We start from the raw sequence: 23663 nt of genomic DNA, 5'->3' as shown, positions 1-23663 counted from the left end.
CTTTTGGTTATTTGCTGATCATATTTCATAGATAACACTATTGGGCCATAAAAACATTCTAAATGATTTTAATAAAAATGTACAATATGTAAAATCGTAGACCCTAGCTTCAACCAATTAATGACTAACAAGATTTAGTATATTAAAGTATAATTACAGTATATTAAAGAAAAGCCCCACAGATTTTTTTTTCTGTTATAGGTAGAAACACGAAATTTACTGTGGAAACTATCAAGACATGTGACTACATAGGAAAAAATATTTTTTTTGGATTTCACATATTTATCATGGCTTAATTTGTTGACAAAGTTGGTTTTCTTTTAAAAACGAATAAAAAAATCCCAAACATACGTTTAACTTTAATTTGGCAAGCTAAATATCAGATTTACACTGGATGACTACACATATTATCAAAATTGAAGTTGCTTTTAATCAAGTGGTACCAAGCATTTGATATATTGTAGCTTTCGAGAAACAGCCATTACTGCATCACATTGTTTTTAATTATTAGTCACAAGGGGTCTCTGATTTGAGCAGTTTTCACACAAAATTGTGTAAACATAGGTTCATATGTTCAAAACTATTTTGAATTTATTTTTCACTTAGGGACTGTGTAGACTCAATAAAAATCTATTATAAAAATTATTTTCCAATAAGTTTTCAGGGAGAACTGGTTAGGGAAGTAGCTCCACACCTATGGTTTCATCTTGTATTTTTCAGATTTTCAATAAAAGACATAACCCAGTCACCAGAATAACATTTTGGCATTTTATTTTCACAGGTACTGAATATATACAAGCTGATGACTGTGACCGTAGATTGCCATTTAGAACAGACCGGATCAGCCAAATCAGTGCAACCTGATCTCACAAAAATCCGTGAAATGCCCACGACCTCTCACCACTATTTTCCGTGGTACCAACACGGAAAGTGGTATAATTCCGTGTGGGCACCACGGATATTGTACCATGCAAAGTCAAGGGGATCCGTGGTCGTGATATATACACGGATTATGACATTATTATTATTTATATATTATTCTTTGTTATAGTGGCTAAATTATGCGTTTTTGTCGCGCAAGGTACTGTTTGTTACTGTTAGTTTGTAAAAGCATGTTTTTAACGCTGTTTTTAGCAGTGTTTTAATGAGGTTTTAATGGGAGCACCACGGATATAGTACTATGCGAAGTCAATGGGAGGCGTGGTCGTGATATATACACGGATTATGACATTATAATTATTTATATATTATTCTTTGTTATAGTGGCTAAAGTATGCGTTTTTGTCGCGCAAGGTACTGTTTGTTACTGTCAGTTTGTAAAAGCATGTTTTTAACGCTGTTTTAAACTTAAACTTAAACTTTATTTATTTATATAGCACTCTTTATGCAACACAAAGTGCTTTACAAAAATACATTAAAAAAAATGTATTTTTTTAACTCCCCGTAGGCCTACCCTCATTCATAAGACATACACACACATACACACAGCATACTATACAGATGCAGACCCACCCGGCACCCCCCACCCTTATAAAATGGAGTATGGCTGAGCACTGATAGACCAGGTGAGGAAACACCGTCCTATGGGAGCCATCCACACCAAGAGCTGTCCAAGCCCACGACTACAGGGGACGCCGCCGCAGAGACCCCGCGGACCCAGACAGAGAGGGGCCCACACCATGGCTATAAAGCCCTGGAGCAGGACCCCCAAATATCCAGGCCCTGGAGCAGGACCCCAACTATCCAGGCCCTGGAGCTGGACCCCCAACTATCCAGGCCCTGGAGCAGGACCCCCAACTATCCAGGCCCTGGAGCAGGACCCCCAACTATCCAGGCCCTGGAGCAGGACCCCCAACTATCCAGGCCAGGACAGCAGGACCCCCCAACTATCCAGGCCCTGGAGCAGGACCCCCAACTATCCAGGCCCTGGAGCAGGACCCCCAACTATCCAGGCCAGGACAGCCCCCCGTAGGCAGACCAAGCTCCCGGCGTGGAGGGCCCCCATGAGGAGAACACTGGCGCTGAGAACTAAGAAACAATAAACAAGATATGAACAGAACTAAAAGGAGTGTAAAACATACTAAAAACAGCATAAATGAATGTTACTATAAAAGATAACTTATGGGCACTAACAGTGCCCATAAGTACACTGACAGTAGAAGCAACATTAAAAAATAAATGAGTAAATAAGTAATAAAATAAATAAGTAATTAATAAAAGCTTTAAGAGGAACTTAAGAGGAATAAAATGACATATAGGAAAACATTAATAAGTAGTGCTAAACAAGTAAAAGGAGATTCAGTTAGCTAATTTAAAAAGGTGAGTCTTGAGCCGACCTTTAAAAGCATCGACAGTCTCTACGGCCCTGAATTCCTCCGGCAGGCTGTTCCACAGAAGTGGGCCATAAAAATGAAATGAAGCTTCACCAAAGGTTTTGTTTCTCACTTTGGGAACAGATAAAAGACCGGTACCGGAGGATCTCAGGGTCCGCGAGGGCCGATATGGTAAAAGCAGGTCTGAAAGATAAGAAGGGCCAAGGCCGTTAAGACACTTAAAAACAAGTAAAAGAACCTTAAAATCGGTTTTAGCAGTGTTTTATTGAGGTTTTCAGACTCCTAGCTAAAAGTGTTAGTGAACTATGCAAAAGAAGACACAAAATAGGCCCCATTCCATTAGTCAGGAGGCTCTGAGACCTATACGTTTCTACACCCTCCTAACCAGCCAGGACGTTTTGGAGGAAACACTGTTGCAGAAGTCATAGAAGTCAGATTTTTTTATATGTTGTTTGGGGGCATCCCCTGAACAGACAGACGTTAGTTTGGTGCAGATCGGACCTGTACTTTTCGATGGGCGGGGCTTTGAAACGTCACCTTTTCCAACATTCGAACGGACGCCGTTGCCAGAAAATTTGACCAAACCAAGTAAAACTTGACCTGTGGCTACCATATGGGGCCTCGATTGGGCTTGCCATGTCTCAACTCTGTGAAACCTCTGCAACGCCAACTAGCTATGTGGAAGTCGTACAGCCACGGGACCAAAAGATCCTAGAAAAGGGCCTTCTGCATTGCAACATAGTCAAAAATCAGCCTCCCAGCTCAAAGCGTTAGTGAATTATTCAAAAAACACCCAAAAAAGGCCCAAAAAAGTCACCACACACGGTGACCTTTGGGACTTCCGAAGGTCGCACGGGTCTGGACCTCGGCACAGTGGATGAGAGTCACCTCCTGATACAGAATCTAGAATTTCAGCCTCCTAGCTCAAAGCGTTAGTGAACTATGCAAAAAAAGACACGAAATAGGCTTTGCACGGCCGAAACGCAACACACGCGGTGACCTTTGACACTTCCGAAGGTCAGGCAGATCTGAAACTCGGCACAGTGGATGAGAGTCACCTCCTGATACAGAGTCTAGAATTGCAGCTTCCTAGCTCAAAGCGTTAGTGAACTGTGCAAAAAAAGACACGAAATAGCGCTTTGCAGGGCCGAAACGCAACACACGCGGTGACCTTTGACACTTCCGAAGGTCACACAGATCTGAAACTCGGCACAATGGATGAGAGTCACCTCCTGATACAGAGTCTAGAATTGCAGCCTCCTAGCTCAAAGCGTTAGTGAACTGTGCAAAAAAAGACACAAAATAGGCCCCATACCATTAGTCAGGAGGCTCTCAGACCTATAAGTTTCTACACCCTGAGCATTAATAACTTGTCATAATCGAAGGAGAACTAATTAAAACGGATGTCCTTAACATGAACCTATATCCGTGTATATATCACCTTTAACATCTTTTTTCTGTAGACATTAAGGTATGTTTTTGCTGAATGGTGAAAGGTTTTATATTGTAAATTTAAATGTACACATCAGAAAAATCTGTAATTTAAACAGAATAATACTGTCAATTTTAGGGTAATTACATGTTTGTGACATTGCAATATTTTAACATTGTTTTTGCCATATTTTTACAGTAAAATTGTGTGATTTCTACATATTATGGCAGTAAAAATCAAAGTTATGCACTGTTTCTTGTTTTAGGGTAATTCAATGTATCTACTACAGTGATGTACCATTTTAGATTTTATGATCTTTTACTGTTGCAATTTGATAGTTTTTTACTGTAATTTCTACAACGATTTTTTAAAACCGTTAACATCTTGTTTCTGTAGAAATTAAGGTATGTTTTTGCTGAATGGTTAAAGGTTTTATACTGTAAATTTAAATGTATACATCAGCAAAATCTGTAATTTAGACAGAATAATAACATTAATTTTAGGGTAATTACATGCTCATGACATTACGGTATTTTCACATAAATTTTACCAACATTTCATATTTCACAGTAAAATTGTATGTTTTCTACATATTATAACAGTAAAAATTAAAGTTATATACTGTTTCTTGGATTAGAGTAATTCACTGTATCTACTACGGTGATATACTATTTTGGATTTATGATCTTTTACTGTTGCTATTTGTCAGTTTTTTACCGTAATGTCAACAAAAACATTTTACTATATTTTTAACATATTATTTATGTAGAAATTACAGTATGTTTTTGCTGAATGTTGAACAGTTTTATACTGTAAATTTAAATGTAAACATCAGCTAAATCTGTAATTTAGACAGAATAATACCATTAATTTTAGGGTAATTACATGCTTGTGATATTACGGTATTTTCCCATTAATTTTACCAAAAAGTTATAATTTTACAGTAAAATTTTGTGATTTCTACATATTATTACAGTAAAAAGTATAGTTATGTACTTTTTCTTGATTTAGGGTAATATAATGTATCTACTACAGTGATATACTATTTTGGATTTTACAGTCTTTTACTGTTGCTATTTTACAGTTTTTCACTGCAATTTTTACGAACATTTCTTACAGTGTGTGCATGTACAGTAACTGACAAATCAGTATTCCCACAAACTCTGTGTAACCGAAAAAGGAATAGGCTGAAGCCGAAGCTTATTTTTGCAGATCCTGTACCTTCCAAAAGATAACCCAGTTTATCAGTAATACAAAAGAAAAGAAAGAAAAGAAAATTTACTCTAAATCGCTCTGCATAATTAAATCCTTAATTATTTTGTCGGTAACGAGGGAGCGATTTACCTTCCTACAAACTTACGTTTTCCTCTCATTCTGTCCTCCAACATGTCACGTCCTGGCGGTGCTGGGATGTTTTCAGATCGATAGTGTTTCACCTCAGTTCGGGCTCCAACTCAGCAGATGCTTCAGTAAAACAGCTTCAGCCAAATCCAATCTGCATTTCAGTTAATGTGGTTTCATAAAGTCTGGATGTTGTTGACGGGTATTTGCAGTTTGTGCTCCGTTATGGCCTTGTGTTTTTTCTCACTGTCTCTCCATCTATTGGCGCTTTTCCACTAGTACCTACTCAGCCCGACTCGACTCACCTCAGATTGGCGCTTTCCCAATAGGGGTCTAACGTGCCGAGTAGATACTTTTCTGTATCTATTCTGCTGAGGTTTTAAGCGGCTGAGTCGGCTGTATCTGACATCATCACACTACAGGCCACCGATTGGTCGGGGGGTTGGAGTCAGACGTCTGAGTCAGGATGTGACATCAGACGAAGAGCTACTCTGACGGCGGCTTCTTGTTCATTTTATTCCACCAGCAAAAGTCTTTTTCATGATCCAACTCTGAGGTGCAGATGTTCCTAAACCTGGTGCTGAGGAGAGAATTAAAAAGGGATCTAGACAGGCGATAAGGAACGACCAGATCCACCAGGAGTCCCCGCTTGAAGCTTCTCTCACTCTCATTTTGTAACCTGATATCAAACTCAGGCCACAGACCCAGCAGCACATATATCATCTCCTCCAGGTTCTACATCTTTAATGTTGTTCTCTTCTTCGTTTAGATCACACAATCAAATACGTCACAGCAGCTTCACTCCAACCTCCTACTTCTGCTCCAGGTGCTGAATTGTAGTGGAAAAGAAACCAGGCCGAGTTGAGATGAGTAGAGCCGAGTAGGTGCTGGTGGAAAAGTGGCATATTTGTCACTAAACTGTCCGACTGGAAACGAGTGGCTGAACTTAATTAGAGATGAGGTTTTCTACTATAACTTTTGAATGGTTTAACATAGAGACTCGTGGGTGGTTCAAAAGTTATGGCAGAAAATAGGATCTATCAAATATCGACCAATATGGAAAAGGGGCGGGGCTAATTCATGCCAATGAAGGTCAAGTACTCAATACCGAGTCCGATGACACCACCCACATGTCTTTATCCCAACCTGTTCAAAAGTTATGGGAGAGAATAGGGACTATCAAATATCGACCAATCGAAGAAGGGGCGGGGATAATTAGCAGCAATTATAGTCAAGGACTCAAAACCGAATCCGATGACACCACCCACGAGTCTTTATGTCAAACCATTTTAAAGTTATGGCAGAAAGTAGGAACTATCAAATATGGACCAATCAGATGAAGGGTGGGCGCGCTTTTTGGCGTCTATCGTCACCGCGGTAACGCTTTTGACTGAAAAAAGTAATGCCCATCGTCGCAGGATGGAGACGCACATTTTGATGTATAACACACCTGGGTGCACATTACGGTTCGGGCCGCATTAACTGCCGAAGGAATGGCATAAATTACGCCAAAATTACACAAATTCATTCAAAATGGCCGACTTTCTGTTCGGTTTCGGCCATGGCTCCAAGAGACTTTTCTTTAAGTTGCGACATGATACAGGTGTGTACCGATTTTCGTGCATGTACGTCAAACCGTATTGTGGGGTTTGAGGCACAAAGTTTTCTAGCGGGCGCAGTTGAGCCATTAGGCCACGCCCATTTATGCAAACCATGAAACCAAATTTTTCGCCAGGCCTGACTTGCATGCCAAATTTGGTGACTTTTGGGGCACGTTTGGGGGGGGAAAAGGCCCTCATTTCGTCTGAAGAAAAACAAGAACGATAAAAACAAAAACATTTCCTATAGATACAATAGGGCCTTCGCACTGTCAGTGCTCGGGGCCTAATAATCTCTTTCCCATATTCTTGAATGAGGGTACGTTCCCAGAGGTAGTGAAACAAGCTACCTTTCTGTATACCATACTTGACACAAGTATCTGGTGTATTAGGGCAAATGCGGTGTAGTAACTGAACTTGTGTAGATGCAAAAGACACAACACATGGAAAAACTGGAACTTTCGTTTCCTCTTTTTAATCAGATAAATGATCCTTTGGTCATGTACAACCCCTGCCAGTCTTTATCCCTGGCCCACAGCTTTGATTTGTGACCCGCCCCCAGTACGAGGCTGCTGGGCTCTGCAGAAACTCTGCAGGATATTCAGTCTGAGCTCACGTGTCCTGTGATTGTGCTGATATCTGTGACTCTTGACCGTTGTGTTTCTGTGACAGGCTGTCCGACGGCGTGGGACAACATTTGGTGCTGGTACCGAGCCGAGGTGGGACAGGTGGTCAGCGTCTCGTGTGCCAACGTCTCCCTGTTCTTTGCAAACAACCACGGTAAAGACCGCCGCCGGATTATCACTGGAGAGCTGTGACCTTCACCTCCACAGTGGGGGATATTATAAATGTGACTCCACTCGTTATTCCTGCGTCTTTGTCCGCTTTGATTCAGATTCAGATGACTTTATTAATCCCTTTGGGAGGTTCTCTCGGGGAAATAGACATCTCCATCTCACTCACACATCACTGTCATATACTGTACAAATCACCCCAAAAACCATATCATGGGTGCAGTTGCTAAACTTTATCACATGCAGTTTTCTACTTTTTCAGCTGATTTTAATTCATATCCAACTAAAAACAGTGGCAATCTTCATTTACCCTTCTGTCGAATATCTGGTCATCAATTTAATATTACATTTAGATCCAAAACTCTGGAATGACTTGAATGTGTCGCTAAAGTCAACATTATCTTTTACCTCCTTCAGAAAGTTATTAAAAAAACATCTTATTCTTAACCTTCAATGTTTTTATCTTTAATGTAATCTAGACCTTGTATCCATGTTCTCTTTTACGTTTATATTTATATATTTTTTAAATTTGTTGTACATTATCTTTGTAACTTCATCACAGTTGTTGATGGGAGTGGAATTCTGCACAATCCCTTCGGGCTTCGTTCCCTCCACGCACTTTTTAAAATAAATGGTGCTAAATAAATAAATGAAATGAAATATAAAGATAAATAGATAACAAATTAAAAATAAAGATAAAAATAAAATCAAAAATAAATTAATAAAAATAAAAAGTGCAGTGCCATAAATAGAATGATATGGATAGAAAAGAAATACAGGACTGTCTCAGAAAATTAGAATATTGTGATAAAGTTCTTTATTTTCTGTAATGCAATTAAAAAAACAAAAATGTCAAACATTCTGGATTCATTAAAAATCAACTGAAACTTTTAATATTTAAAAATTGCTGATTATGGCTTACAGTTTAAGATTAAGATTCCCAGAATATTCTAATTTTTTGAGATAGGATATTTGAGTTTTCTTAAGCTGTAAGCCATGATCAGCAATATTAAAATAATAAAAGGCTTGCAATATTTCAGTTGATTTGTAATGAATCCAGAATGTATGACATTTTTGCATTACAGAAAATAAAGGACTTTATCACAATATTCTAATTTTCTGAGACAGTCCTGTAAGTGTTCTGTAATATTGCACAAAGTTATTGCACAATAACCAGAGGAAGCTGATTGAAGGTTTCTGGTTTATTCGGAGGCGGCTGCAGAACTGCTCGGATCAGCGCCGGCTGAGACAGAGCAGAGGAGTGATTAATAATCCTGCCAACAGTCATGCTGATCCTCTTGTCATCCTCTGGCTTGTGCCGGCGTTGTTCCTCTCCTCCGTGTGTTTAGTCAGTACTTTCTCTTCGGGCCGTGATGACGGTTGCTTGAACAACAGAACAATCACGGCTGATTGTTCTTGTTTTGTCACAAGTGGTTTAAAGTCATTTTGAAGGTTATTGTGAGCGCAGATCGTTCGTGTGCTAGTTTCCAGCTCAACAAAGGCTCCGTGTGCACGTGAAGACGTTGTTAGTGTGACCCCGGTCCTCATGCAGCTGGCCCGTCTGAGGAAAACAAAAAACACCTCCCAGCCTGACAAAGCACCCAGGAGATGACAGGCGACGCTGACGCAGAGGAGACGATGTAGATAATACAGTCTGGGGCATCTGGGGACTCAAACCTCCCAGAAACCAGTGTTGTCACAGAATACTGACATCAGAAAAGTGAAAGTAAATCTATGTTCATGTTAATCTAGTGGTAATCCAGACAAAACCTCCCTGTAATCCTTCTGTACTTGGATTCCTACAATATTCTCTCTGAAATGCAGGTTTTTTCTTGGATATCTTTTCTTTTACTGTCTCCCGTGAACCGCTGCGGCTCGAATCTGCTACTACGACTTTCACACATGAGTATATGGACAGAGCTAGTATTACTTCCTATCTGCAAATCCAGTTTTATTCAGAAAACATCGATGGCTGAAGCCTCGGAGGATGCATGGGCCGAACGATTGTTTTACAGCGTTTTAACCGAATATTTATCACTCTTGTTAAAGTTTTGCACAGAAACTGAGCTCAAGTGCTTTGAAACTTACTGCAACCACTTCTCCATCGGCGGATTCCCAGTGTTTAACGTGAGGATCTAATGTGTCAACTGTCCTTTTTACATTGACCAACGTGGGGAGCGAATCCTGCAGGCCCGGCCCATAACTCTCCTCCGAGGGTGATCTTAACCACGCAAGTTCAACCCAGCAGGGAGTTTTTATTTTTGTATTATTATTTTATAAAATAAGGAAACAGCTGATGAAAGTAACAGCAGGACTTCACAGGTAGGATCTTTATCTGCAAGATAAGTAACTGGAGATCCCCGAGCTGCTCAGCCTCGGAGCCGGGGACGCCATAAACCGGCGTATGTCCAGAACCACAAAGGATTATGGTCCATTGTTTGAACAATTGGACACAATAATGACAAACTGGGACTTTCCAAAAAGCAGAACTTACTCATCCAGATGTTCATCCATCATTGTTCTGTAAACTACACCTGTCTGACGGAGTATGAATCCTGCTGATGTGGGACATACATCATGCTACAGTCCCACACAGGTGATGTTAGATTAGCGGTTAAGGCCTCCCGACTCACCTTCAGGCTCGAGGTGACAAATAACACATCTTTTGTTTACATGACCCGGCCAACGCGCGTTCATCATCCAGCGATATCAGTGGGATTCAACCTAAAAACACCTTCAGATTCCTTTAAATACGAGTCTCCTGATTTGGCAGGCAGTTGCTAAACTTCATCTTTAGTTTTTCTATTGTCAATGACATTTTTTTCTTTCCTTTTAATATATTGTGACGGCCTGCCCCTCTCCCTACTGATTGTCCATTCTGCTTCCTGGATGGAAGTTGTGGGCAGGTCGTCAGCCCAATTGGCCTCACCTGTGTGTGTGTGTGTGTGTGTGTGTGTGTGTGTGTGTGTGTGTGTGTGTGTGTGTGTGTGTGTGTGTGTGTGTGTGTGTGTGTGTGTGTGTGTGTGTGTGTGTGTGTGTGTGTGTGTGTGTGTGTGTGTGTGTGTGTGTGTGTGTGTGTGTGTGTGTGTGTGAGCCAGTGTATTACGGGGCTCTCTAGCCCTGCAGGCTGTCTCGCTGCTCCCAGACTTGGGCTTGGTTCTGGGTTTCCACCTGCCATGGGGAACTAAGTATTCTTTCCTCCTGACTACAACACTTGCACCCAGCATACTGCACTCACCCACACACAGTATACACAACTGACACTATACATTTAAAACTACATATACATTGGTTTACTTTGATTACAATTTTACTTTAATGATTTATTGATCTAATTTAAAGGAGCTTGAGGCAAGAATGAGAAATGAGACTCATTAGCGCCACGACGGCCGTCGGGGGTACTGCATCCAACAGTGAAGCCGGCACGGGAGAACGGGGAGAACGCTCATGCAGCGTCATGTGACGTCACATCCGCAGCCCAGCGCGGGAAATTCAGGACCGAATTGCAGCACATTTTGCAGCACACAGCCTGTTCAAGGCAACGGAGAGATACACTAGAGGAATCATTCTTTTGGGTTTGGAACGCTTCATCTGACATTATTACTAGAAAACTTAAAACATATACACATTTTTTTCATAAATCCTGCCTCAAGCTCCTTTAAATATATATGATTAACTAATAAAATTACAATTTTGAATTGGTACTCCATGTGTGGGCTCCTCTTTGTCACTGACTGGCCCGGTTTGTGACTATATATATACATACATTTTCCACCGCTTATCCGGGACCGGGTTGTGGGGGCAGCAGCCTCAACAGAGTCTCAGAGAGACTCACATAGTCACATAGTCTCTCCAGCGTGTCCTGGGTCTTCCCCGGGGTCTCCTCCCGGAGGGACATGCCTGGAACACCTCCCTATGGAGGAGGGACATGCCTGGAACACCTCCCTAGGGAGGAGGGACATGCCTGGAACACCTCCCTAGGGAGGAGGGACATGCCTGGAACACCTCCCTAGGGAGGAGGGACATGCCTGGAACACCTCCCTAGGGAGGAGGGACATGCCTGGAACACCTCCCTAGGGAGGATCCAGGAGGATCCGGTACAGATGCCCAAGCCACCTCAGCTGACTCCTCTCAATGTGAAGGAGCAGCGGCTCGACTCCGAGCTCCTCCAGGGTGACCGAACTCCTCACCCTATCTCTAAGGGATCGTCCAGCCACCCTGCGGAGGAAACTCATCTCGGCCGCTTGTGTCCGCGATCTTATCCTTTCAGTCATTACCCAAAGTTCATGACCATAGGTGAGGGTAGGGGCGTAGATCAACCGGTAAATCGAGAGCCTCGTCTTTCGACTCAACTCTTTCTTCACCACGACGGTCCAGTACATCGACCACATAACTGCGGATGCTTTACCAATCCGTTTAAAGAGGGTCCCAACAAAAGCCAAACTTCAGAGGCTTCCTCTGCGTCAGCCGGTGTTGCTGGACAGCAAACATGGGGACATGGGTGCTGGGACCGAAGGCGAAGAAGGAATAAGATAAACAGAGAGATTTGCGTGCGAGTGGAAGCCCAGCAAACACGCTGCGTGGAAGAAGGCGGAGGTTGCTGCCGACGACCTCATGACTCAGTGCTAGTGGGTTCCTGGACCCTGCTGGACTCGCCCTCCCACAGAAACCCCCGGATAAATCCTGCACTGCAGCCGTGGGGTGGATCCCACCTTTCCACTGGGACTCAGAAACAGAAAATAATGAATTGGAAAATCAAAGCGTTGGCTGTAGTGCCAGGAGGGAGCTGGCACCGCTTGTTAACGGTGGTGGTGTGAGCTTAGCGCTGCCCCCCAGAGCCTCGGCCTTTAAACCTGCATTTACATCCCAGCGTTCGGTGCGAGCACGGGCCTCCGGGCTCCACATGATGCCCTGCGCTGAGGCTAATACGGGTGGAAATCGCTACGTCCGCCCACGACTCACACCTCCACGCAGGCTGCGCTGACGCGCTGGGCAACACTTTCACTTCTCACAAAACTGCTGTTTCAAACGTTGTGTTGAAAACCTGAATACAGTATCTCTGAGTACCTGGTGAGGAATGTGTACCAGAAAAATTAAAAAGAAAGAAAGGCCGTAATGGGATAACTTTAAACTTCAACCATTTAAATTCCAGACGTGCCGCCTTCACCTGGCAAAGCATCATTAATACTTCACCAGAGCTTTTCAGGAAGTCCAGGAAGAGTTTCTTTGCTAAAGTTAATCTGAACTTTGAGGAAGCCTGGCGTTGTCGGTCTCTGCGCGTTTGCTCAGCCTCTCAAAAGCGGCGCTAAGCGAGACGTTTTACTTCATCCTGACCATGAGTTCCTTTTGGTTCAACAAAAAATGGTTTGTTTCATTAATTTAATTTCTCAAAAGCTATCAGAGCATTTATAAACTTGTTGTTCCACATCTTGATTATAGAAAGTCAAAGAGGACATCGGCATCGTTGAAAACCTAGATAACAGACGGGTTTATACAATGAAACGTATCAGAAGCTGAAAGCCAGACTTTTTTATAATCTCATTTCTTCCTCTGTATATACTGTTTAGATTATTTCATTATATATTTTTTACTTTTTTATCCTTTTGCTGCTGCTCAAAGTGAATTTCCCCACTGAGAGATGAATAAAGGACTATCTTATCTTATCTTATCTTATCTTATCTTAACTGTTTTGAGTCCGACTGCAGCGTCACATCTAAAACAGAGACGGGGGACGTTTCCCACCATGTAGCATCGACGCTGGACTTTTGTCCCAATCTTGTCTGGGTTGGGACTGAAGCTGCTCCACAGTCCCGTCTCTTGAATGGTTTCAGGGTTCTGGACGGCAGGCGGCCTGGTCTGCTGAACCCATGCTCAAGTCAAGCCTCCATGACTCGGCTGTCTTCAAGCCTCAAGGTCCCCCCTGAAAAAGATGTCTGGATATGAGGATATCTTGTTTACACCTTTCCACGTCCAGATGTGCCAGCTGCCGTTTCCACGCACACCAACAGAAATCCAGGCTTTTGAGCCCAGCATTTATGGAAAGCTGTGGTTCCTGTGGTTCCCCGTCAAATCCCTTGATAGTTAGCAGCTTCTGGTTCCAGAAGTCCAGTCGGATGAACTCAAGAACAGAAAAAATTAGTCCAACTCATTTTTTGTCCCGTCACGGTAGCTACATTGGTCCGTTTGATCCATTTGGCGATTTAGAAGATAACTCAAAGTGCAAGTGAGAAAAAGCATTCGAGTTACAGCGGAGACTGAAATTGTAATGAATCTAGATCAGGGGTCGGCAACCCGCGGCTCCAGAGCCGCATGCAGCTCTTTAGCGCCGCCCTGGTGGCTCCCGGGAGCTTTTTCAAAAATGTTCAACCTTTTTTTTCCTTTTTTCTTCTTTTTTTTTCCTTTTTTTCTTCCCTTTTCCATTCCTTTTTAATCTCGACATTTCCACTTTTTTCTCAACATTTAGATTTTTTTTTCAACATTTCCACTTTTTTCATGAAATTTTGACTATTTCCTCGTCATTTCGACTTTTTTCTCAACGTTTCAACTTTTTTCTTGACATTTCGACTTTTTTCTCAACGTTTCGACTTTTTTCTCGACATTTCGACTTTTTTCTCGAATTCTCGAATCTTCCTCCTCTAAAATATTATTTTATTTTTCTCCTGCCTTGCCCTAATACTCTTCCATAGATTTGCGTAATAAAAAGAGTCATATAGAAAGACATTAGCAGCTACATGTGCACCTGGGGACCCAGTTCTAACTAATATAGAAACATGCAGCATGTGCTGTCTTCATTCTAAGGCTTATACAAGACTTCTCATTTTGTGCGGCTCCAGACATATTTGTTTTTTGTGTTTTTGGTCCAATATGGCTCTTTCAACATTTTGGGTTGCCGACCCCTGGTCTAGATGGAGAGACAATGTAAGACAACAGTTAGAGGAGTGGACAAGGACGTGTCCTCCAGAGGCCCGAGGCGTTGAGAGGAACCGTCTTCAGTGTCAGAAGTTCATCCCGAGCTGCAGATTCCTCTCAGCGTTGGTCGCTTGTTGTAGCCCAGTGTCTCTGTGTGTCTCCAGGTTACATTTACAGGAACTGCACGGAGGACGGCTGGTCGGATCTCTACCCGTCCTACGAGGAGGCCTGCGTGATTCTGGAAGACGAAGAGCCAGAATCAGAGGTGGAGCTTCATAAAACACACACATGTCCAAATCCAGCCATGACATCGTCACATACTCATGGTATAATCCCGTCCCAGACCGCTTTGAGACGCACACGGACCATCGCCACATGTGAACATGCTGATTTTGTAATCTCACATTTAGCTGCATTAGGCACCAAGAGAAACATGATAGAAAAACCTGATGCAGGAACGGAGGGGGGGGATCTGGTCACGAAGGTGTTTTCATCAGCTGTTGATCGAAACACCGACAACACATGTTTACACGCACTAACAGAAAGTCGAATTGCTGCTTTTATCCAACCGATATCAGAGTTTTAAAAGCCACGTTTACACCTTAGCCGGGCTGTAGTGGAACTGAACTGAAGCTCTTGAGATGGACCTTTTAGAGCCAGATAATGCATCCTTATCCGAGTTATTCTGCATGTATACTGTACCAACCCACACTTAGCCGAGCCCCGGGACCCCCCCTACTGGAGGTGACGACATCGGGAAAGCCAGAATATCAACACAGTAGGAGAAGAAAAAGTTGAACAACAAAGAGGGAACGTGTGGCGCAAGGAGTCGAACGCACCTCACTCAATAGTCGATTGTCTCCTCACACATTTATACTTGGATTTCTGGGAAACTCCAGTTTAATCCAGTTTAGATTGTTGATAATAGCTTGATTTAGACGTGCATGACACTACACTGACTGATACGACACTTTGGCCGCTGTGCGATCGGCCTGGAGGCAGATTCCTCCGTCGCAGCGCCGTCAAAGTCATGACTTTGTCTTGTATTCATTGATAAATGCAGTTGTGATTTATAAAACATACACACGCACGCATGCACGCACACACACAAACACACACACACACACACACACACACACACACACACACACACACACACACACACACACACACACACACACACACACACACACACACAGTAATAAAAACACTTGTGCGGGATCAACATTTCCATCTCAAAATGTGCAACAACGTAAATTAAGAAAAACCAAAGCTGCAACTGCTGTTTTTTATGCTGTTTATGTTTTTGTGTTACTATCTTGGTCTCCTTTACCTTTTCTGTTGCTGCTGTAATGATGGAAATGTTTCCATGTTGGACGAACAAAGCAAATGTAATTAAATCTAAAAAACACTTCACATAGACCAGAACCAGAACCAGAACCAGGGGCAGTTGGTTTTCCAACTACGTTGATTCATACTAACGTCAGTCTTTCCTCTTTGTGGTTTTCAGACGATATACTTCTCCAACTTGAAGCAGGTGTACACGGCCGGCTACGCCACCTCCCTCATCTCGCTTATATCGGCTATTTTTGTCTTCACCGTCTTCAGGTAGCGCTCAGAGGTTTCCATCCGACTCCCGCTTGCATAACTGTGTGATTCGTTCTCTTCAGTAAAGATTGTCTCTGCAGGAAGTTTCACTGCACCAGAAACTACATCCACATGAACCTCTTCTTCTCCTTCATCCTGAGAGCGAGCGCGGTCTTCATCAAGGACGGTGTTCTTTTCTCAGATGAAAACCTGGACCACTGCTTCATGTCCACGGTGAGCATTTAACATCCGTGTCCACCGGTGAGGGACTCGGATCTACAGTAATGTTGCAAAAATTATGACTAAATATTGTCTTCAACGAACCTTTATCACCTGAGGAAAACGAGACACAACGAAAATGCTGGTCATGTGACGATAATGATAATTAAATATATAAAGCAATATCATAAAGGAATAAAAACGAGACTAAAATGTATATTACAAAATAAAAACTCTGCTAAAATGTGTCTTCATTTTCGTTGACCAAAACGAGACGAAATGTTCTAACAAAGATCCTTAATGTCCATGTTTTCAGTAGTTTCTCTGGTTTAATGTCCATGTTTTCAGTAGTTTCTCTGGTTTAATGTCCATGTTTTCAGTAGTTTCTCTGGTTTAATGTCCATGTTTTCAGTAGTTTCTCTGGTTTAATGTCCATGTTTTCAGTAGTTTCTCTGGTTTAATGTCCATGTTTTCAGTAGTTTCTCTGGTTTAATGTCCATGTTTTCAGTAGTTTCTCTGGTTTAATGTCCATGTTTTCAGTAGTTTCCTCTGGTTTAGTTCTGCTGGGTGACGTTAGTTCTCAATCCCAGTCGCTGCAGCAGGAATCAGATCCAGAAGATGCAGCTGCAGAGTTAGAGGCTGATGCCGTTAACGCAGAGCTCTAGTTAACGTCAATTATAAACAAAGTTACATAGAGAAACACGGGGATCTGCTCTGGGGCTGGAGAAGAAGAAGAACCATCTTTGGATACACTTTCCTACATAGACGTGGAAAAGAAAACCCAATGTGTCGTGGAAAAAGAATAAAATGGTGAGAAATACGAAAAAATAAATATGTTGTAAACTCAAATTAGAGTCTTCTGTATCTGGTATGAATGTATTCTTGATTCTATAAGGTAACAATAATATAATAATAAGATAACCTTGTTTGAATTGTAAAATGGGTTTGGCTAAATACAATTTTTGACTAAAACTACAGGACTGTCTCAGAAAATTAGAATATTGTGATAAAGTTCTTTATTTTCTGTAATGCAATTAAAAAAACAAAAATGTCATACATTCTGGATTCATTACAAATCAACTGAAATATTGCAAGCCTTTTATTATTTTAATATTGCTGATTATGGTTTACAGTTTAAGATTAAGATTCCCAGAATATTCACATTTTTTGAGATAGGATATTTGAGTTTTCTTAAGCTGTAAACCATGATCAGCAATATTAAAATAATAAAAAGCTTGAAATATTTCAGTTGATTTGTAAGGAATCCAGAATGTATGACATTTTTGTTTTTGTAATTGTATTACAGAAAATCTCAATATTCTAGTTTTCTGAGACAGTCCTGTAGACTAAAATGGGCAATTCTGACTAAAATAAGACTAAAATGCTCAGACTTATAGTCGACAAAAACTTGACACAACTAAAAGGAGAATGAACGTGATTAAAACTAATAAAAACTAAAATGATAGCTTGATCCAAAGACTAGACTAAAACTAAAATTGAAACAGGCTGACAGAAACCACACTAATCGGATCCTTCGTTCAAGCAAAACCTCACGCAGGATTACACTAATTCATGCAGGAGTCTAATTAGGTATTTAAAGATGGAACATCAGCTCAAAATGTTGAAAGTGTGGGCATGTATCCTGGATTACCTGAGCCCTGTTGAAACACCTTAGAGGAAGGTGTAATGATGGAGGACGACTGAAATGCGGGGAACGGCTGAAAGCATTAAAGATGAGTGGTTCTCTTCCTGGTTTCTGCTGATGAAGCTGCAGCGGCGGAGGTGAGCGTCGCTCCTGCGTCTCTGGGAGAGATCAGCACTCTGAGTCATCCAGAGGGGAAGCGAAGACCAGAAAAAAGGCTCTTCTGCTCCATTAGGAGGAAGACGAACATGTTCTGGAGAAGAAGAAGACAGAGGTGACGGATGGAAGATGAGATGGCGTCTGAAAACTATTACGAGTGAAAGTACAACTGGAAAAACGACCTGTGTTGGTTAGAATTGCTTTAATGGTCATCGCTGGCTGCCCTTCAGGAAGGATTTCATGGATGAAGAAAGTGGATCTGTCTGAGTAAACGAGAAATACAAACCTATTAGAAGGAAAAAGGTCATTTTTCTGCTGAAGAAGTGAACAATACTTGATAAATACCCAGAGGGAAGTGATTAGGGATGGGAATTGATAAGATTTTTACGATTCCAATTCCATTTTCGATTCTGCTTAACAATTCGGTTCTTTATCAATTCCCTTATCAATTCTCATTTGGAAAAAAAGCACAATAAAAGGTTTGTTAGCATCACCAATACAACATTTTTATAATTAAATATTCTTCTCTAGAAATTTACAAAATACGACATAAATTATTCTGTGGCAATTCCACAAGAATGTCCAACATTTTTCTAATTTAAATACAGTATATAAGAACTGAGCACTCAGCCAGTGACAAATCTAATCAAGTAAAATTTAATCAATAATCAATCTCTGCATTTTGAAAATCTGCAACCCTAACCCTTTGACGAAACATCCACTTGACAAGAATTGACAGTTGCCCTGTTGCTGTCTTTTTTACTGAAATGTAACCAGACTTTCAAGCGTTTGTATCGCTTGGGTGCCATGTTTACTATTAACCGCTGGCTTACATACGTTGCAACGCCAAGTGCGTGATGAGGTCATTCGTGCCCACTGGAATCGAACAGGGAATCGTTTGCAAAATTTGCAAACAATTCCAAGGAGTTGAAACACTGGGAACCGGTTCAGAACAAGAGCCAGTTCTCGATTCCCATCCCTAGAAGTGATAGCTACTCCTGCAGCATAAAATAGGAAAAAAACAGCCTGGCAGCTGGAGGCGGAGCTCAGAGAAGTGTGGTTGACATCTGCAGGACACTTTGCATCATTCTGACCAAATCTCTCCGTTCATCCTTTATTGATGTTGGTACCAACATCAGTCACCGATGGTGGCTGGTGGCTTTTCGCCCGCTGTGATCCGTCATGTTGCCGGGATGCTGACTGACATCACCTTATATTCGCAGTGTTGTTCTAGTTACTGAAAAATAGTAACTAGTTACCATTACTAGTTACTTAATTAAAAAGTAACTCAGTTAGTAACTCAGTTACTTACACCAAAAAGTAATGCGTTACTATGAAAAGTAACTTTTTAGTTACTTTAAATAAAAACATTATTTTAAATGCTCCCATTTAAAGGAGCTTGAGGCCGGATTGTGGCAGGATTTATGAAAAAAATCTGTATACATTTTAAGTTTTGTAGTAATAATGTCAGATGAAGCGTTCCAAACCAAAAACAATGAGCCCTCTAGTGTATCTCTCCGTTGCCTTGAACAGGCTGTGTGCTGCAAAATGTGCTGCAATTCGGTCCCGAATTTCCCGCGCTGTCCTGCGGATGTGACGTCACATGACGCTGCATGCACGTTCTCCCCGTTCTCCCGTGCCGGCTTCACTGTTGACTGCAGTACCCCCAACGGCCGTCGTGGTGAAGGGTGGCGCTAGAGAGTCTCATTTCTTAAAAGGAGCCTCAAGCTCCTTTAATGCCCCTCTAGCCTTCATTTCAGCAGTTACTGTATGGATTTGCATTGTGCATCGTGTTCTGCATTCTAAACAGTTTCCCCCCTTCTTCACTTCCTGTATCAATAACGTTGGTTGCTTAGCAACAAGCTGAGAACGGCCAATGAGCTTCAGCAGCAGGTCAGGAACGAGACCCTTGGATGAATCGTTCATTACAGTCTCAAATATAACCAATGGTGGCATGTCGGTTTATAAGAATATTTTTGCCCAGAAGAAAAAAGAGCAACAACGACGACCCATAACTATTTTCTTCTCTCGAAAAAACACACCTGCACCGCGGCTTTAGGAGAAAAAGACGCTACAGAGTCGGGATGCAGCGGCTCAGAAGAGCAGTGGAATACGTGTGAGGCGGTGCTGATCTCTGCAATTTGAAGCCTTTTATAATAATTGTAAAAAAAAAAATCACTTATCACAGGTTTTTTTTGGAACGTAACCCCTGCGAAAAACCAGGGATTATTGTAATGACAATTTCCACGTTGCGAAACTCGCCTTCTCTTGGCTCGTGACCGCTTATGTTTTTGAATACACACACACTACGTTTCCTCTGGTCTCCGCGTGTGGGGAAAAACAGCTTCACTGTAGCTGCAGAAATAACGGAGTAACGCACCTTTGGTAGCGGTAACTGCGTTACTGAATTTAAAAAGTAATGCGTTAGAGTATTAGTTACCGCAAAACTAACGACGTTACTGTAACGCGTTACTAAATAATGCGTTAGTCCCAACACTGTACATTCGTTACGATGTCTCCATCCGGGCCAGAGGAGCCTGATCCAGCACCAGCGGGACCCACGACAAGCCAATACTCAGCTACTTTACTGGTCTTCTGGTTTTTCTCAGCTCCGGATGACCTCAGTTAGCTCAACCTGGAGGGTTAGAGCAAGCAAGCATCTCAATACTGGACGTTCAGCCTTTGTTTTTGCAAACACGTCACACTGTTTCATCATAAATACTTAAGAGCTCCTTCTGTCTGTTGTACTTTAGACAAACTCTGACCTGTCCAGACGAGGGACATTGCAGCAGATGTTCCTGTATAAACATTCTGTACACAGTTCAGAGTTAAAACGACCCCGGTTTGTCTTTAGGGAGCTTATCCACACTCTGTCTACAAGTGCAATGACATTAATTGCCCTCTTTGCAGCAAACACTAACTCTGTTCAAACTCAAAACGGTTCGATTCACTTGCTTTTGGTCCCTCACCGGCTCCTTAGCATCTAATGATAGACCTGGGGTTCCTTTATTTTTCATCATTCTTTCCTCAACAGAAATTATTATAAAATACTTTTCAATGACCAGACTAATAAAGATGGCTACAATAACAATCCTGTTTGATTTTGCTCAACAGAAGTCCCACCAAGCCGAAGAATTTGTTGAAAAGTCGGAGCTAAAATAAACAGCTGACTTGCTCAAAGATCGTTTTTTTAGAGGGAAACCCAACCCCGTGATATGTTTTATTAGTACAATCAGGTGTTATATTGAACAATATTCACACAGTTTTATTTGTAACCTGTTTATTTAGACTACAGGAACATTATCATTTGTAGACAATCTTAATTTGTCAAGTTTTGTGGGCACTATATAGTGAATTAATGTACACACTTAGAATTGACACACTTGAGCATTAAATGGTAAGTAAATATACTAATGAGAGAAAATAAGGCTTTAAAATCTGCCTCCATTATTTGAAACAATATTAGTGTCCATGGGTAATGAGGGATGACAACGGGACTTAAAGCAACTCTGTGTAGCAAAACCACATCTGACCACACGGGGGAGACATTTCACAAGAAAACCCTCTAGTCCAGGGGTCGGCAACCCAAAATGTTGAAAGAGCCATATTGGACCAAAAACACAAAAAACAAATATGTCTGGGGCCGCAAAATATGAATAGTTTCGTATAACACATGCTGCATGTATCTATATTAGTTATAACTGGGGGAAGATTTTTTTTTTCATTATGCACTTCGAGAAAAAGTCGAAATGTCGCGAAAAAAGTTGAAATGTCGAGATTAATGTTGAAGTACAACCTCGAAAAAAAAGTCAAAATGTTGAGAAAAAATTCGAAATGTTGAGAAAAAATTCGAAATGTCGAGAAAAAAGTCAAAATGTCGAGAAAAAAGTTGAAATGTCGAGATTAAAAAGGAATGGAAAAAGGAAAGAAAAAGAGAAAAAAAGGAAGAAAAGAAAAAAAAGAAAAAAGGAAAAAAAAAGAGAAGAAAAAAGGAAGAAAAAAAGGTCAAACATTTTTGAAAAAGCTCCAGGAGCCACTAGGGCGGCGCTAAAGAGCCACATGCGGCTCTGGATCCGCGGGTTGCCGACCCTTGCTCTACTCAGACCTCTAGTGGGACAAGGTATTATTACAAGACGTGGTGGACCGTCCCAGCTCAGTGTCCTTGAAGCGGACTCAGCAGATCTGAACGCCCCCAAGTGGCCAGACAGGGTACTGCCACATAGCATTGCTTTAACTGCACGATTACAGTCGTGCAGTTAAAGCTTTTACATTCACAACTTTAGGTTGATCCATCCATTAAAGTCTGATTACCTGGGTTCAGGTTGTGGGGGTCTTTGTAAAGAAAAACAAACTTTATTATTAGCCTTCTAGGAACTTGTTTCCTGACACAGACTGATCCATGGTCTGCTCTTTGTTGTATCTTTGCAGACTTCTTGTAAATCAGCCGTGGCCTTCTTCCAGTTCAGCATCCTGGCCAACTATTTCTGGCTGCTGGTGGAGGGGATGTACCTGCAGACGCTGCTCGCGCTCACCTTCGTCTTCCAGAAGAAGTACTTCTGGTGGTACATACTCATCGGCTGGGGTGGGCGCCTCACTCGCCGCCGTCCTTCGCTGTCGTATCATGTGTTGGTCAGAGCTCCACTGTGCGCCCCCCCCGATGACAATCTTCCTGTGTTTGTTCTTCCCAGGTCTCCCCGCGACCATCATAACAGCCTGGATCCTCACCAGAAACTTCTACGACGACAGAGGGTGAGCTGATCAGCTGCTGCTGGAAACCACAGAGAATGACAGATAACATTGCAACACTTTGGAATTAAGTCTTTGACGTTCAAGAACAGTCAAAGACAGTCAAAGACTGTTCTTGAACAGTCGCCCAAGACCACCCCTGACCGAATTGGGGCCCCACACCCTCACACCTCTCCCCATCCCGAATGTATCATTGGTACAAAATGACCGTATAACAACATGCCATTTAACTTGACAACCTTTATCAATAATAACAAATGTACGGTATGTATAGATAAAGTAGTTTGACTGTTTGAGTCAAAATGAAAATTTAAAATTCTGCCTGAAATAAATAAATAGATAAATATTATTGATAAAAAACTGAAATAAACAAATCCGAGTCACAAATAGCAATCAATTACTCATCAGAAGAAAGTTACTTCCACCACCTCAAAACCACAAAACCTCCACAAAAAGCCTTAAAGCAGCTCTAGCAGGTATGGAATCAGAACTAAACATGCATGTGTGCCTTTTACAGACGCACGTTCATCTCCTTAAAAATAGTCAAACTTCTTAACAACATAAATTGATATAAAACTATAGCCAATATGTTATGTATTGGCTGGAAATTATAGCTTATATACGACCAACTGTTCATGTGACCACTTTTCAAAAGAGATGAATGCAGAGGGCGTTCACTAGGCATTCCATAGATGTTCATCAGGACCGCTAGAAAAACACAATTCTCCAGTCTAGACAGAGATTCCTATCTAATGAGTGGCACGTTTTATTTCAATAACATCCCCGACCTTCAAGTGAAGCTCGAGTTTCCTCGTGTTTTGCCTTTTTTTTTCCTCTTGCCCGCTACTGATTGGTGATGTCTTTTGAACGACATGTTGAAATCTCACCTTCTGTATTCTGCAA

The 23663-nt window shown here is 41.7% G+C and overlaps 2 protein-coding genes across 2 annotated transcripts in view; one reads left to right on the top strand and one right to left on the bottom strand.

Moving 5' to 3' along the window:
* zc3h3 (zinc finger CCCH-type containing 3) overlaps positions 1 to 23663 on the bottom strand; it is a 265192-nt gene that overhangs the window by 213675 nt on the left and 27854 nt on the right. The gene's annotated exons all lie outside the window — the stretch shown is intronic.
* Positions 1 to 23663, top strand: part of LOC133457949 (pituitary adenylate cyclase-activating polypeptide type I receptor-like) — a 94723-nt gene that overhangs the window by 53655 nt on the left and 17405 nt on the right. The window contains exons 3-8 of the mRNA XM_061737337.1: positions 7377 to 7484; positions 14572 to 14672; positions 15918 to 16015; positions 16096 to 16228; positions 22443 to 22596; positions 22703 to 22763. Coding sequence (XP_061593321.1) covers positions 7377 to 7484; positions 14572 to 14672; positions 15918 to 16015; positions 16096 to 16228; positions 22443 to 22596; positions 22703 to 22763 — 655 coding nt within the window. The remainder of the gene's footprint in view (positions 1 to 7376; positions 7485 to 14571; positions 14673 to 15917; positions 16016 to 16095; positions 16229 to 22442; positions 22597 to 22702; positions 22764 to 23663) is intronic.

The sequence above is a fragment of the Cololabis saira genome, chromosome 13 (assembly GCF_033807715.1).
Source record: "Cololabis saira isolate AMF1-May2022 chromosome 13, fColSai1.1, whole genome shotgun sequence".
Classification (NCBI taxonomy): domain Eukaryota; kingdom Metazoa; phylum Chordata; class Actinopteri; order Beloniformes; family Belonidae; genus Cololabis; species Cololabis saira.
This window is presented reverse-complemented; position numbering and strand designations above follow the sequence as displayed.